Genomic DNA, 16,546 nt, shown 5'->3' with positions numbered 1-16,546 from the left:
TTCAGAAAGGTTATAGTACAGCATTATCTCTGCCTTGGTGAGCATCAGGACACTTACCTACAATGCTTTTCAGGGGGCTGACAGCATTCATGAGTGTTTTTAAAGTATCTTGAACAGTTCTATCTCTCAGGATAATTTTCTGAAACATACTGAGGAAATTCTACAAACAAGAAGCCATGATCAAAATCCAAACCTAACAACCTAAAACTCCAGTTAACCCAAATGCTGTGCAGAACATCATCCACCTCAGTCACACGTCCTCTAAGTGGGAAGGTAGCAGGTACCCAGGTTCCTACTAGAAGCAGTGGCTAGAAGGAGGAGATAAGGCTTGCTGTGGGATGTCTTTCTGTGTGCTGTGAATATGTGTTGCTCCTATTGGCTAATAAATAAAGCTGTTTTGGCCTATGGCAAGGCAGCTTAGAGGCAGGTGGGAAATCCAAGCAGAGATATGGAGAAAAGAAGGGCGGAGTTGGGGGAGATGTGAGCTGGCTGCCCAGGGAGCCACAAGATGCCAGCAGACCAGTAACACTATAGCCATGTGGCAAAACATAGATTACTAGAAATGAGTTAATTTAAGATGAAAGAGCTAGCTAGCAAGAAGCCTGCCATAAGCCATACAGTTAGTAATTAATATAAGCCTCTGAATGATTATTTTATAAGCGGCTGCAGGACCTCAGGGTCGGGTGGGACACAGGAAAACTGACTACAAAGGCTTCAAACACAATTCTCTCTTTCCTGAATTGAAATTAACTAAAGCAGTCTACCCATAAAATTACAATGCTGACCAAAGCAACTCTCGTTTACTATCAGTTCTTGTCTACCTACTAAAGGCACCCATGCCTCACATCAGGTGAGATATCACGAAGGACACCGAGTTTAATTTGTCAGGTGAGACCTTTTGTTATGCTTCTCGGGTAAAAACCAGACATGCAGGTCCATAACAGGCAGTCTTTGTCTTCTTGGCAGGGTTTGGAACCACCAAAGTGTGTCTGTATGTTTCCAGAGAGGCTTAAAGGCAAAGATAAAACCCATGCCAAACAGGGACACCACCACCCCATAAGCTGGGATCCAAGACTGAATTAAGAGCAGAAAGCAGGCCAAGCATTGACATCCATCTTTCTCTGCCTCCTGATTCAGGAGCAGCGTGAGCAGCTGCCTCATGTTCGTGTGACCACAGTGGAAGCCACTCTGGATGCCAGGCCTTCCCCTCCACGATGGATCAGACTCTTAAACTGTGAGCCAAAATACAGACTTCCATCCTGAAGTTGCTCATCAGATATTTTACCACAGCAATGATAGAAGTACCTGACGTGGGGTTCGAGGCTCACCTGTAACTCTTTCACAATCATGAAGCACAGAAGCCTGTCCAATCCATTCAGACCAAATGTCCCCAAGGTGTTCTGGATTTCTGAGAAGAGTCGGCTGCTGGTCACTTCTTGGTGAGTTTTCATGTCATACCAAGTGTTCAGCTGGTCTATATAACATGTCATTCTAAAACAAAAGTACAACCCAAAGTCCCAGCTGCTCACAGGTGTGGGATGGGAGCTGGGGTATCACAACCCAGGGCATGGGCTACATGTCTTCGATTGTTTTACGGTATTACTATGTAGTCTGCATAACCTGGGCGTGCACCAGTCCTGCCTCAACCCGAGTGCTGGGATTGCAGGTGTGAGCAGGCACTACTGGTTCTGACTCGTGTTTCGTGTTTCCTCACTTCTGTCCGGGTACTCACTCTAGCCTGCCTGACGCCTGCCTGACGTCACAGGAAGTGAACCTCTACTAGGCCTCCTTTCCCTATTGTATGCTGCTTCCTCAGTTTCATTTATTTCCACTCGGCTGAGCTACTACTGGGAACCACGCTGAGAAGACAAGGTACGTTCAGCTGCCAGGCTCGAGGACTCCGGAGCCCAGTTACCTTTTTACAGGATGTTTCTCGACAGTCTCTGGAATCAATCCCACTGGTAAAGAAGAAACTTAGGATCTTTGACATCAGAGAGGGAAAATAAAGCTATGTGCTTCTTCCCAGCTCATTCGATGGCAGGGACGCATCTTCCAGGAACCTCTCAGTGATTCCTCTTAGTCTCGGGAATATAGTATGACAAGAGTGGCAAAAACCCAGCATCATCTACTGAGCACTCAGTGCTGTCCTATGCCACCTCAGAATAGCTGTGAAACACAAGCCACTTCACCCAAAGTTAGAGGGGGAACGATAGAGGACCAGGTAGGCCTGGCACCACGGTTTTATAATTGCAAAGCTTTGGTTCTCAAGCAGTGGAGGAGCGGCCCTGAGTGACTGGGAGAGCCTACAGAAGGCACAGGAGTCCACACTCCATTCCTAGATAATCTGATTCAGCAGGTAAGGGGCGGGTCCCAGCCTCTGCAGTTCTGACAAACTCTACACATGTAGCCTCACGTTATAAACACCACCATCCACCATCCACACATGTGGCCTCATGTTATAAACACCACCATCCACCATCCATACATGTGGCCTCATGTTATAAACACCACCATCCACCATCCATACATGTAGGCCTCACATTATAAACACCCTCATGTTATAAACACCACCATCCCATCCACCATCCATACATGTAGCATCATGTTATAAACACTACCATCCACCATCCATACATGTAGCCTCACGTTATAAACACCACCATCCACATGGGGCTTAAGAAGGAGCTGAAAGCCTCAGGAGGGAGGAAGTTAGACTTAGAAGTAAATGTGGAAAAAAACAACTCAGGAAGGTTTGCAAAAGTGGGTATCTCTTTTATGCTCAGGCTTCAAGGCCTCCTCTTGTTCCCCTGTGCTGGCACTTTGGATGTGACATTTGAGAGGATCCTAGTTCTGATAATGAATTCCCAGCCACATCTAATCTCCATGAAAGTGTGAGCAGGGTGCTAGGTAGGGTAGTTTCTAGAAGGGCTCAGTGATTCAAGCCACTGACACAAAGGACCATTTACTCTCTTACCTGTAACAGAAAACAATATTTCGGCTAGAAATCTCAAAAAGTTTATCTACAGTTCATTGACTTTCATAAATCTTGAGATAAAATGCACCTAGTCTAGAAGGCAGTATGGAGTGTTTAAGGAATGCCTATGTATTCAAAGAGACATGGGTAGGTGGGAAGAGAAAAGAGCACTTCTTTCTCTGGGCAACTCCACCCATCGTGGTCCTCTGGGAGCATGTGCACAGGGATAGGCAGAGCCACAAGACATGAGCCTGCTCGTTCCTCAGTTGGTCTTAGTGGACTGCTTCATCTGAGGTGCAAAGGAAGAGGTGATGGGTTAGCTGGATTTACTGGGAGGTACTGTGGTACCCACCAGATAGTCTCAGGAATAGTTTTAATCACATGAGATTTTCATCCATTCCCTGCTAAAGTCACATGAACCCATGTGACCAGGATGTGGGTTCACTGCACATGGTGTGACCTTGACCAGCAGCTCTTTGGGAGCTAGAGCTTGGCATGCTCTAGGGACACTGCCTGCCAACTGTGTCATGTTGGGCAGGAGAGTAAGCTGCTGCGCCTGATTTCTTCATCTTTAAAGTGGTAAGGCAATAATGATAGTGCCTAGCTCCTGAGATTATTACAAGGAGTAAGTATGAGTAAGTATGTAGATTCGGGTAGTATGCTGAGTGATCAGTAGATAATGACTCTTAGTAAGTACTTGGGTCCTGGGCTCAGAAATAAGCACGCCATCTTTAGAGGTCAGGATGAGTTGACAAGTACAGGGCCAGGGCTAGGGACAAGAAAGCACACCTCAGTGACACAGGCTCCGACGTCTTGTGGCCTGAAGCTCAGTCATACTCAGAAAGACTTACTTTGGGTCTGTGATCCGCAAGATTTCTCTGCAGAGTCGACCAATGAACGTTATGGACTCATCCACGGGTGCGAACTTAGGTATTGGAATATGAGTGGACTGGTACATGCTTTGCCAGTCTTGAATCTAGAACACAAGACCATAAATGTCTAGTTCAACTCTGACAGTGTAACTGGGTATCTTCTCTTTACATAATCTCATGAGCACTGCATGAAGAATGACAAATGTTGCTTGGTTTTGAAGAGGAAACTTTTAAACCAACACCAGAGGTCCCAAACGCTACACAGAACATAAGAAAGGAAACAACCGTTAGAGACAGCTGGAGATGTGGCTGAGCTGGCAGAGTACCCGTCTAGGATGAACAGAGCCCTGGCTTCCATCCACAGCACCACATCAACCAGGCACAGGGATGCAGCCTGGAAGCCCAGAGCTAGGGAGGCGGAGGCAGGAGGATAGGAAGTTCAAGGTCATCCTTGGCTAAACAATGAGTTGGACACTGGCTTGGGCTGCAGAAAAGTGAGAAATAAGGAGAGACAGAGAGACTTAGGTTTTTTTGTCTCGTGAGTAGAGATGGACAGTGTAATCTAAAATATCATAAGCTTACATCATCTTTTGAAAGTGTCACCTGCATGTGTCAGGTCCTTGTGACATGCTGCCTAAAAGCAAAGGCACTTGAATTTGGTGCTATTTTGTGACTCATGAAAAGAAAGAAAAAGAAAAAAAGAAAAGCACCCCACTTTTCAGAGAAGATATGCACACATGGCCAATAACCATGTAGAGATACTGGACAGCCATTGGGGAGGCACCTTCACGGCACCCAAGGTCAGCTGAAGTTAGGCAGTGGACAGCAGCAAGTGCTGGGTGGGACCGAGGAGAGCAGAAGCCCGTGCATGCTGGTGGGACAGAGCAGTCAAGCTGCTGTGGAAGGACCGAACAGCCTGACAGAGTCAAGAAAGCCCCGACTCTCGCTCTCAATGCCCTGGGCTCTGACAACAAGAGCAGCAGCCGCTCCGGCCACCTAGTTACACCTGCTTTCTCCTCGGCACAGAAAGCTCCGTGAAGACAAGTCCAGGTCAACTCTCCTGAAGGTGTTCTGTGGGACCTAAGGATTCTCAGTCAAATTATTAGACCAAACAACATCTAAAATCTTTCTTGTTGGTATTCCTGAGATTTGGAGTGTGTATTTTAAAGATAAGAAATAATAGATATAGTCAAGAATTAAAAAAAATTCTTAAATACCTTTGTTCTTAAGAAGTTATTACATTCTTGCTCCACATTATAATTTATAATTCGAGAGACTTCCTCCTGCCAAATCTTCAGACCATAAATGCTGACATAGTCCTGTATGTACTCAAAAGAACGATGGAACCCATCCATGGTGGCTCCCAGATCTTTCAGCTTGGGCATCAACTCACTTGGCTGTACAGAAGGACAGGAAAATGGTCAATGGGAGCAAACTGTCAACACTAACGCCTACACTAGACCTTAAACGACACACTAAGGAACCTTAGTCATGGTTTCAGATACAGTTGAAAGTTTAGAAATCCTTCCTTCTGCAGCTAGGCTGACTGACAGTGCTGTTAGACACTCAGCCAAGGACAGACTGCATGAATTTGGAAAGAAAGCCTCATCCGCAGGATATAAAGATGAATATTGATGACTTCACCAGTATCTGCTGATGGACATCTACTACTATACACCTAACACTTAAGTGAAACAATCTTTTTTTGTTCTTTTTTCATTTTTCTTTAGAAGTTTTTCTTTTCTTTTTTTATTTTACACACCAACCACAGTTCCCCCTTCCTACCCTCCTCCTGCTCACTCCCCACTTTCCCCCCTCCCCGCCCCCCATCCACTCCTCAGAGAGGGTATGGCCTCCCATTCATCTATCGGTGCCGATCTTTCCTTTAGAGGTCTGATCACCTTTTTGCATTCAGAATTAGCATTTTCAAAAGCCAAAGATTCGATTAATATTTGTCTGACTTCTGGATCTGATGCATATTCTATTTACAGCTGGGGTCAATCTTTGAAAAAAATCAGTGAAGGCTTCTTTTGGACCTTGTATAATTTTAGTAAAGGACTCAGAACTCTTTTCTGGTTCTTTAACCTTGTCCCAAGCATTTAAGGCTGCTAACTGACATAGCACCAAGGTGTGTTCATCAAATCCAAATAGCCTTTGTAATTCAGCATACTGGCCTTTGGCTAGCAATTGCTCTTGGGAAATATTAATACCTCTAGCCCTATTTTGTTCTTCTATGGCCCTAGCTTCCTCTTTCCACCATACATGCCATTGTAACTGAGGACCAGCTTCCAATGTTACTGATGCCAATTTTTCCAGTCTTGAGGGATAATTCTGTTCTGAGTTGCCCCTGAGTTTAATATCTGCTTCACACAGGGTAAATGCACACCATATGAAACAACATCTTCCTTACATCTCTTCGAATCTAATATTTCTATAGGATTACATTGAACTTCTCCATAAAATAAGATTGGTTTTCTAACAACCTTGGGCCACCCCTCTTCAATTTCATCATGTGGTGGCATAGTAGATTCTTGTCTAAATTCCTGTCTGTGTCTGAGTATTTTTCTTATTTTCATTAGTAAGTCTTTCTAAGGCTTTTATCTTATCAGTAAAATTTTTCTTAGTTTTACTAGTAAGTCTTTCTAAAGCTTTTATCTTATCAGTCAAATTCTCATATTTGGCACTGATATCAACCAACTTTTTTTAGGAATAAAACAAGAATCAGCAAACTGATCATGATTATAATTGACATTATGTAAATCACAGCTAAGTTAATTATCTCATTTAATTGGTCCATTTTAAAACCATCCATTGTGGAATCACACAGAGACCTAACTCTCTCCATTGTAATATTGTTTCTTATTTTTAACATGGGAAAAAAAAAAACCTCCCCTTTTTTAAAAAACTAATTCCTCCCCTTTAAGAATTCCTAGGTGTCTCATCAAATCTGCTGCTGCTGATGGTGAAGTGTGAGGCTGGCTTTGGGCAGAGAACACAGAAGGTGCACCCCCTGGCTGAGGGCAGCTGCTGCTGCAGCTGTGAGCTGAGAATGTGTGGCAGTTGCAACAATAAAAGCCCAAGCAGGTGTCAAGGCGGATGGCTACCTAGTGTGGCAGCAGCCTGAGGAGGGAGTCCAGGGGAAGTCCGCACCCCATGGGGAGAGGGAGCCAGCTGTCTGAAAAACAGGCACAGGGGACCATGCAGAAGAAGCATGTGTGGCGGGAGCTGCCTGAAGACAGAGCCAGCCAGTCATGGGCTCATGGACCAGTAAGTGCAGTGGCACTGGAACCCAGGTGCCTCTGGAGTTTGGGTCCTGTGGAGTTTGGGTGGCAGCTGGAGACTGTTACAGAGAGGCTACAACAGGAAAGTCCCAGACTCACTCAGAGGGCTTGGAGAAAGAATGGAAAAGCCAGCCAGTGGGGCAGTGACTCCGGCGAGTGTCACTTTGCAGTGACCATCTCATGAATTCATGCCCCAAAAGTTGGATGCCAGATGAAGTGTTAATCTAATTAATCTTCATCAATAAAAAATTGGGAGTCAAATATTGGGGTAAGAGCCTGAATGATCAGAGAAGCAGGAAGCATCCACCAGTTGCTTCCTACCTCTTCCATTCCTCTGTCCAAAAGGGCCAAGATGCTCTCTCCACTCTACCTTCAGTGAAACATATCTTATGTAAAAATTTCAGGGTTTCATTTTTCCCTTGAGGAAAATTATCATACTTTTAAATAGATAATGCAAACTTAAAAAAACCGTCTTTATAGTTTCTATTTGCTTTATGGTAAACAAGTTCTTTGACAATAAGTAACTCTGAGTCATGAGTATCATCAGTTCAGTTCTTAAACACAGGATTGCAGGGGGAGAGAGAATCGGTTTTACAGGGGATTTTCTTATGAGTGGGATTACAGAAGGGTCAAAAAGCCTATCAGTTGTTGGCACCACAAATCGCATACTGGAAATGCAGGAGAGAGAAGGGCCTATCTTGGTAGGTGTTCCAGGGCACACTGTGGGCTGAGTGACAGATCCATTCTGGGCACTGTACCTTGGCCCGAGGGTTGAATATCAATCCTCTGTGGAGGGCGAAAGCAACTCGCTTAACTAGCTCTTTCCTTATTCCATCTTCCAGCAACTGCTTGGGATCCACCTAAGTGTAAATCACAGGCATTCAATGCAGTCAGAGAAAACAAGTCAGGAAAAACAGCAGATGGCTAGGAGACTGAGCAGTGCAGCATTTTCCTACCTTATTTCTAAAGGTTTGGAGTTCAAAATTTCTGCCCCTACTTCATTTTTCTAGGGGTGGACTGAATTATTAATCCTGTCATCTCCACAGGACTCTATTCATCTTAGTAAGTTTTCTGATAATTTTACAACATATTACAAAGATGGCATATACGGACAATTTTTAATTGCTTCACATTTTAATCATTTCATTGTATGTAAAGTGTCTTTGTGTACAGCCAGTAGGAGAGAGTGACAAGAAATTCCAAGTTCATATCATATGCTTGTCTTTAATCATGAACGATCAGAATTATAATGCTCTCTCTCCATCAACAAATGAGAAAAACAGTTTCTGAGCAGCACAACAAGACAGCCAAATTCCTTCCTGTTCCACACGTAATTACCAGAAAATCAAACAAATAGTCACAGGTCACATCGAGCAGCAGCATGACTGTTACCTTAATGATGCCCACCAGGGTTGTTTTCATCATCAAGATGCCCTCGGTAAAGATGGAGATGGCGTGAGTGAGCTTGGCAACCTTTAACAGAGAGAAGCGGGGAGACAGGGAGATGAAGCACTTTACAGGAAAGGACCTTCAATTCCATGCAAGGCTAAGCAACTGGCCAATAATCCTGCAGTGGGCAAAGGCTACAGGAAATGGCTGTGTGGCTGTGTAAAGGACACCGGTGTGCATGCTCCGGGGATGGAAGTGAGGCTCTGTGGTCCAAGGAAAGATTGCTGTTAGATATGCTGGGGACAGTCCCTGTCAGCAGTTCTTCATCCTTCAACGGCACTTGCCTTCTCTGGGTTCTGTTTCTCAGGTCTCAACTTCAGGGCTGGCCTCACGATGAGCTGTACTACCCAGCTGCCTGATTGTAGTACATGCATTTTCACTTACAATATTTTCAACTTATGATGGGTTTATTGAGATGTAATCCTAAGTTGAGTATTAAAAACACAAAGGAGGAGCATGGATGAGAGAAGGTTGTGTAGCACAGGAAGAACAAGGACAGTGCCAGAATGTTCAAGAGAAAGAGCTCCATCTCTAGAGAACCCATGGGTGAAAAGGCTCTCAGGGACACTAGCAACATCTCCAGAGTCACGGTGTGAGGACACTAAAGACTGCAAACCATGTTGTCGATGAGCGTGTGAGAACACGGTCACCAGTGACTGCTGGTCCCTGGGAAGTGCCAGGAGCCACAGGCCTGTGATGATTCACGGTTTGGGCTGGAAACATCAAAAGACAGAAGCCGAAGGAATGCGGCACCTCGTATCGTGGGCCAAGCTGAGCATAGTCCCTCAGCTTGTCCTTGTCCAGGCGGGTAGGCACTTCAATGATGTCGTGGGTCTGAAGCTTTATGATCTTCAGAAGAGATGTGAACATGCTTTCTGGAATGATCTGCAAAACCTTTGATGAAAAGATAAGAAAGAAATACAATTGAGTATCTGTACTATTTTTTTTTTTAAGCTGATAAATAATGAAGACGACAGCAAGAAGGATATCAACCAGTGTGTAGGATGGCAGTTTGCTCATCAAGAGAGGTGCTGAGAAATTTAAAAGAACTATCTTTAAAACTGTAATAAAGGCACTGGATATATGATGTATGCCTTTAATCTAAGCGCCATGGAGGCATAGGCAGGAAAACCTTTTGTGAGTTCAAGGCCATCCTGGTCTACATAGAAAATTCCAGGCCAGCCAGTGCTACACAGTAAGCTATCTCAAAACAAAAACAAAACAAAATAAATAATTGCTAGGAAGCCCAAGCTCACTTCTTCCTGCTGTCAACAGCCCAGAGAACATGAAGTTAATCCTAGAAGTGCTCAGGATGATTTATCATGCTCCTGTTACAGATTTTAAAAGGCCAATGCTCATGATGTCAGTAACATCAGGAAGTTCTCAGCCATGTGTGACATGGACTGACTCTGAATTCAGACATGGTGGGTCCTTGACCAGTCACAAGGATTGGAGCAAGGACCAACATTCTCACGAAGACTTGGACTAGGTTCTGGTGAGGGAATGTGAGTTGTGCTCTGCCACTGAGCAGCCAGCTCTGATTATGAAGAAGCGATGGACACCACCTCTGCTCCTCAGCTTCTACCACACTGAGGCAGAGAGTGTGTGAAAACCAGTGTGACTTCCTTAGAAATAAAATCACACTGGCATGTCTACAGCTGCAGCAAGAACGTGTTCTTTTTTGGGTATTGGAAATTTCTGGGAAGAAACCTGGAGGAAATGAAACACCAGAAGCGTGCTGTTTATTACGTCACCGGGATGCAGCGAGGGACTTTCTACCTTTCTCACGTACGACACCAATTCTCCCGAGTAATACTGAGACACGCTGAGGAGGTCAGGGCTGTTTGCCTGATTAATCCGCAGCAGGGGAAGATCCAGGGCAGAGGCGAGCTGCAGGGAAACAATGCACATCTGTCTCTTGCTTCATAAATGCCCTAGAAAACTCTTTCCCGAAGTGGAACTTACAATGCAGCATTGGTGCTTCACCCAAGAGAGGGAAACAAGCAGCAAGCCTCATCAATGCCTCAAACAGTTTCCGACAATACATTGAAAAACAAAAGAAAACAACCAACCCCGCAGCCATCTATTAACTGTGGTAGTGTTTCTCACACTGACCACCGGCAGCAGCTGGGAACTTGGGAGACACGTCAATTATCAGGCCCACCACAGACTGACTTAGCAATGAGGTGGAGAAGCTGCTGTGGAAGTAACTCTGATGCACCCTGACTGGAGAGCTGCTATTCCACTGACGCTCTTTGCATTCATGACTCCTTTTCACCCATGAAACTGTCATGTGGCCCCAGGACACAGGTCATAACACAGGCATACAGAGCAAACATTTACTGATAATAAGCCACTGATTTATTTTAAAACGTACATACTACTTTACCATTTATATTAAAGATGAGAGCAAATTTGCATACTCATGAAATGGATGTTCATTTTTACATAAAGAACTAAACCTTGGCTGAATGTTTGATACTGCAGGACCTAGAGCATTTTCACAGACGTTTATGAACCGCTTCATAAAGGTTTAGCTCAAAGGGGATAGCATCCTATGCTGACCAATGACGGTAGAGCAAAAGCAGACTCTTTCCTCTGCCAGAGGATAGACTTTGCCGTTCCCTGCTTACCTTTAGGAATGTGGCTCTGAGTTTGGTAACCATGGATGGGTTTACCCTTATGCTTTCTTGCATGATGGATGTGAAACTGTAAAGAGGGACACATGGTAAGCAGATGGACTTGTGGCCTTCATCAATGGTAAACATCAGTGTGTCCATGTTACCTGTCAATTAACTGCCAGGCAAATGAAAGGTCCCCGACAATCTGCATTGTGATCAGGACTTCCTCCTTAATGTTGATGGTTCTGATCATTTGATGGAGAAACTTGCGGGTGTCAGCGAGAAACTGGCAGACTTGCAGATTTGATTCCAACTGGTGAAACTCCTGAACCTGCGTTACACAAGTCCATTTCATGAAAAGAATTCTTTGGTGCAACCCTTTCCTTGAATACTTCAAAGAAAGTTCACCACTCCTCAACAATTTCTTGACCAAATTTTTCATTTCAAATTAAGCTTCAGAAATCTCTAAGGCAAGTTCTGAGAACACGAGTATCTAGGATTAGAAAACTCTCCCCTGCTCCCATCCTGTGTAAAGACAACCTGACAAGCCAGCATGCTCATCCTCCATTCTAGAAGAAATACACACATCCTGGAAAGCCATCTTCTTCCGAGAATGCCCACACTACTAAGCCCACAGTGAGTCACAGCACAATCACCGTGCTGGTACAGTGCACCACCGTGTTCTCGAGGTTTCCCGAAGTCCTCACATTTTCACGTGTCATTCAAGAGGCCTGGGCCATATGCCAAAACACATACGGCAAGGAAAAAAAAATTGAGGCTTATAAAGCTGTTTATAGTGGTGCTATAGACTAGGAAATCCCCAAACAAGTACTCATTTGTAGTTATTCTGGAATGACATGCTCTGAGCTAACTAGAGGTGTTAGATAAAGTTGCTATTTAGAGTGACTATCAGAATAATCTCAAAGAAATAGAAATAATCTGTAAGAAAGTTTGTCAAGTGGAAAATATTAACTATACTAATGGATAGAGTATAGCTGATGTTTTAAATAATGGAGTCTGAGGTAGTGGTCTGACCCGATTATTTATTTTAAACCTACATAAACAGACAAATAAATGGCAAGCTAGAGTCACAGTCTAGTCCACTTACAGTCATTTTTGAGTATATAAAAAACATGAAACATTTCAGAATAAAGTAGACTATTTACAAGAATATTATCATTGTGAAACTAACTGCTTTTATTTTTTTGTATATTTACTTCAAGTATTTTTTTCCCAAAGGCACACAACATTTTACATACCTAAAAGAAGACACAGGCCTACAATTCTGTTTTTGTTTTTATACCTTATAACAATCTCCCCAATAGTTCTAGATTATTTTCATAATTGTGCTTCTAAAGCCACATATTTATTCAAGTTCAGATTCACAATTGTTGCTACAGCTCAACTCAGCTGATCAGTCAGTTATCAGCTAATTTTAGGATATCAAATACAACACTAGAGGGGTTGCTTCTGATGAAATAGCCTTTTAGATATATTCTTATGAGCAAAGTATTAGGTGGGTTATAAGGTGTAACTTCTGATCTAAGACATAGTTTCAAGATTTTAAAAATTATTTTTAATTGTGTGTGTGTGTATGTGTGTATGTGTGTGTATGTGTCCATGTGTGAGCACATACATAAGTGCAGGTCCCCACAGAGGCCAGGGGTATCAGATTCCCTGGAGCTGGAGTTACAGGTGGTTACAGGTTGCCTGACACGGGTGCTGGGAATGGAACCTGTGTCCTCTGAAAGAGCACCATAGCCTCCTACCTGCTGAGCCAACTCTCCAGCCCAAGCACTGTGGCTGAAAAAGACTTTCTTACCTATAGCTGGAATTTTCTTTGGGCCGCAAATCAGCTCCCAAATAAAAACACAGAGACTTACTAGCAATTATGAATGTTTAGCCTTAGTTTTGGCTTATCCCAATATCTCTTTTAACTTAATTTAACCTGTTTCTATTCATCTACATTTTGACTCGGGGCTTTTTACCTTTCTTTCATTCGGTATGTCCTACTTTCCTGCTTTCTCTGTGTTCGTCTGTCTGGCCCCTGGAGACTCCCTGGCATCTCTTTTCTTTCTTTTTCCCCCAGCTTCAATTCCTCCTCCTACTTACTCTCCCTGACAGGAAGTCCCACCTATACCGCCTCCCTTGCTATTGGCTTTTTATTAGACCAATTAGGCAGATAAGGTAAAACAGCAACACATCTTTACATCATTAAACAAATATTTCACAACATAAACAATTCAATACACCTTTACATAGTTAAACAAATGCAACACATCTTTACATAGTTAAACAAATATTCCACAACACTTACCTCCTCCAGAGCTTGTATCAGTTGCACGGTCTTTCTGCCTGCAGCAGTAGAATCATCATAATTTAGTGACAGTATTTGTTTTGAGATCTCTCTGAACCAAGCTTGAAGATTTTCTATTAATACAGAAACAAGGAAAACATACTGAAACTCAGAATTCCTGTAGCTTTGAATTTAATTCATCTTTTACAAATGTAGTTCTCATTACTTTTACCACGTGCTTAACATCACTCCCAATTCTCCAACCACCACCACCAACAATGTAGAGGGCACATACCCGGGCAGAACAGATTAACTTTTCTGTATGAACAGCTCAGTCTATGGCTCGGACCACTAAAGGATTAAAGGGACATACTTACGCTGCAAAGGTAAGTGCTAAGGTGCTCATGGGCATAGGAAGGGTCAGAAGGGTACTGACTGCTGGACAGGACATGGAGTTACTGAGGAGTTTTCTGGAGAAGTGACAGTGGATAAAGATTTGGGTTGTCAGAAATGAAGGCTACCTATCAAGGTGAAGGACAGACATGAGCAGAGACTTCTGGGCAAGGTGGAGACCAACATGTCAGAACTGCGAGATAAGAACAGAGAGTTGTGGAATTTTGAACAGTTTAAGGGGTGCCATTTGTACTGATGACCAGTGGTCAGAGTGGTCTTTCAAGAGAGATTTGTAAAAAAGATTCATTTATTTATATTTTATGTGTGTTTGCCTACATGTATGTACATGTGTGCATTGCCTGCAGATGCCAGAAGAAGGCATTAGGTCCTTTGGAGTTATAGGCACTTGTGAGCTGCCATGGAGGTGCTGGGAACCAAGACTGGGTCCTCTACAATAACAGCAAGTGCTCTTAACTGCTCAGACAACTCTCCCAACTCTGGGTGAAAATTTATGAGGTTCTTATCTTAAAAAAATATAACAAGATGCTACAGTTTTTCTATAGGTAAGATTTCCTAAAAGAACCAGGATCATAATCATTAATGCAAAGTCTGAGCTGTTCCCTTTAAAGAACAGCCCACGGCCCCCCCTCCCATCACTACATGGTAGGTGCTCTGGAAAACAACTGTGGTGGTCGGAAAGGAAATGGCCCCAAAGGGAGCGGCACCAGTGGGAGGTGTGGCCTTGATGGAGGAAGTGTGTCACTGTGGGGGTGGGCTTTGAGGTCTCCTACGCTCAAGCTACACCCAGTGAGACAGACCACTTCCTGTTGCCTGCAGGTGAAGATGTAGGAATCTCAGCTCCTTCTCCAGCATCATGTCTGCCTGCATGCCACCATGTCGTACCGTACCATGATGATAATGGTCTAAACCTCTGAAACTGTAAGCCACCCTAACTAAGTGTTTTCCTTTATAAGAGTTGCCGTGGTCATGGTATCTCTTTAAAGCAAAAGAAATCCTAACTAAGACAACTTACCAAGATTAGAAGATAATAATCTTAGGATCTAGGTCAGTAGTTATTAAAACCTCAGGTGACATGTACTTCTACAAGATCACAAGAGCTCTTTGGCCTTCATTTCCTTCCCCCAGTTGCAAATAAATACACTCATGAGTTTTATCTAATATTAGGGTGGGGTAAATTATGTCTCTCAACCCTAGCAATGAACCAGTTATGGGAACCTCTGGTTCATTTTTTTAAAGACAAGTTACAAAGCATGAAGTCTAGAGCAGATTTGGTGGTTGCCCAAGAGAGAACAAGCTAGAAGCAGTAGAGTAAACTGCAGATTGCTGTGAGCCCTGCCATCAGGGACAGAGTACACAATGATGAGACCAGGACTCCTTAACTTGGCTGGAGTGATGGTTAATCTTGGCCATCCACTTGACTGGGTTTAGAACGATGTAGGAGACACATCCCTGGGCATGTCTGTGAGGGCCTTTCCAGAGATGAGCTGAGGAGGGACAACCCACTCTGACTGTGGGCAGCACCATGCCATTGGCTGAGATCTCAGACTTAATAAAACGGGAGTGAGCTGAGCACCAGCGCTTCCCCCTCCCCTCTTCCTGACCTCAGATGCAATGTACGCAGCTGCCTCACACCCCTGCCTCCACACCTCCTCTGCCATGATGGGCTGTGCTCTCAAACTGTGAGCCAAAATCAACCCTCCCTTCCTTGAGTTTGTTTTGCCAAGTATTTTCTGACAGCAGAGAGAGGAAGTAACAGCCATCTTCTAAGGCTTTAATAATATAAACACGTATCTTAAACACACCCAAACTCCTCTTCAGCAATTACCATTTTTCTCCACTCGGGTTAGTGGTTTCACCCCTGAAAAGACATCAGCAAGCTCAGTCATCCGCTCGGAGCCCTCCTTCTTGTAGTGCTCCCATTTGGATTGTTTCTCTGAAAGCATTTGCTTGAACATCTGTGGACAAGACAGACTTATTACGTAAGAGAAGAGCTCGATCAGACAGTTCACAAAGAGATCCTCAATGAATCCCAATTTACTTTAAAAAAATACGCGATAGAGGGCTGGAGATGTGGCTCAGTGGATAAGGTGTTTGTGGTGCAAGGAAGGACCAGAGTTCAGATCCCCAGAACTCACACAAAATGCAGGCAGGTGTGGAGGCAGACAGGGGATCCCACAGGAAAAATCAGCTAGCTAGACTAGCTGAAACTGCTGAGTTCTAGGTTTGGTAAGAGACATTGTGGTTTGATAGGAAATGGCCCCCAGAGTGAACGGCACTATTAGGAGGCATGGCCTTGTTAGAATAGGTGTGGTCTTGTTGGAAGAAGTGTGTCACTGAGGAGGCGGGCTTTGAGGTCTCCTACGCTCAAGCTATATCCACTGTGGTGGACAGCTTACTTTCTGTTGCCTGTCAATCAAGATGTAGAACTCAGCTGGACAGTGGTGGTGTACATCTTTAGTCCCAGCACTCAGGAGGCAGAGGCAGGCGGATCTCTGTGAGTTCGATGCCAGCCTAGTCTACAAAGAGATTTCCAGGACAGCCAGAGCTGTTACACAGGGAAACTGTGTGGGGGTTGGAGTGGGGAGGGTGAAGATGTAGAACTCTCAGCTCCTTCTCCAGTACCGTGTCTGCCTGCATGC

General features: G+C 44.1%; 1 protein-coding gene across 1 annotated transcript in view; it reads right to left on the bottom strand.

Annotated features, from left to right (window-relative positions):
- The window catches only part of Washc5 (WASH complex subunit 5), a 51,683-nt gene that overhangs the window by 11,099 nt on the left and 24,038 nt on the right, over positions 1-16,546 (bottom strand). Inside the window, exons 11-22 of the mRNA XM_059247439.1 lie at positions 15,733-15,862; positions 13,515-13,627; positions 11,362-11,528; positions 11,210-11,285; positions 10,356-10,466; positions 9,330-9,470; positions 8,520-8,600; positions 7,886-7,987; positions 5,064-5,243; positions 3,826-3,950; positions 1,329-1,491; positions 58-160 (exon numbers count right to left, since the gene is read on the bottom strand). Of these exons, the coding sequence (XP_059103422.1) occupies positions 58-160; positions 1,329-1,491; positions 3,826-3,950; positions 5,064-5,243; positions 7,886-7,987; positions 8,520-8,600; positions 9,330-9,470; positions 10,356-10,466; positions 11,210-11,285; positions 11,362-11,528; positions 13,515-13,627; positions 15,733-15,862 (1,492 nt within the window). The remainder of the gene's footprint in view (positions 1-57; positions 161-1,328; positions 1,492-3,825; positions 3,951-5,063; positions 5,244-7,885; positions 7,988-8,519; positions 8,601-9,329; positions 9,471-10,355; positions 10,467-11,209; positions 11,286-11,361; positions 11,529-13,514; positions 13,628-15,732; positions 15,863-16,546) is intronic.

Source organism: Peromyscus eremicus, chromosome 20 (genome assembly GCF_949786415.1).
Source record: "Peromyscus eremicus chromosome 20, PerEre_H2_v1, whole genome shotgun sequence".
NCBI lineage: Eukaryota > Metazoa > Chordata > Mammalia > Rodentia > Cricetidae > Peromyscus > Peromyscus eremicus.
The sequence above is the reverse complement of the archived record's forward strand: the minus strand, read 5'-3'. Positions and strand labels throughout refer to the sequence as shown.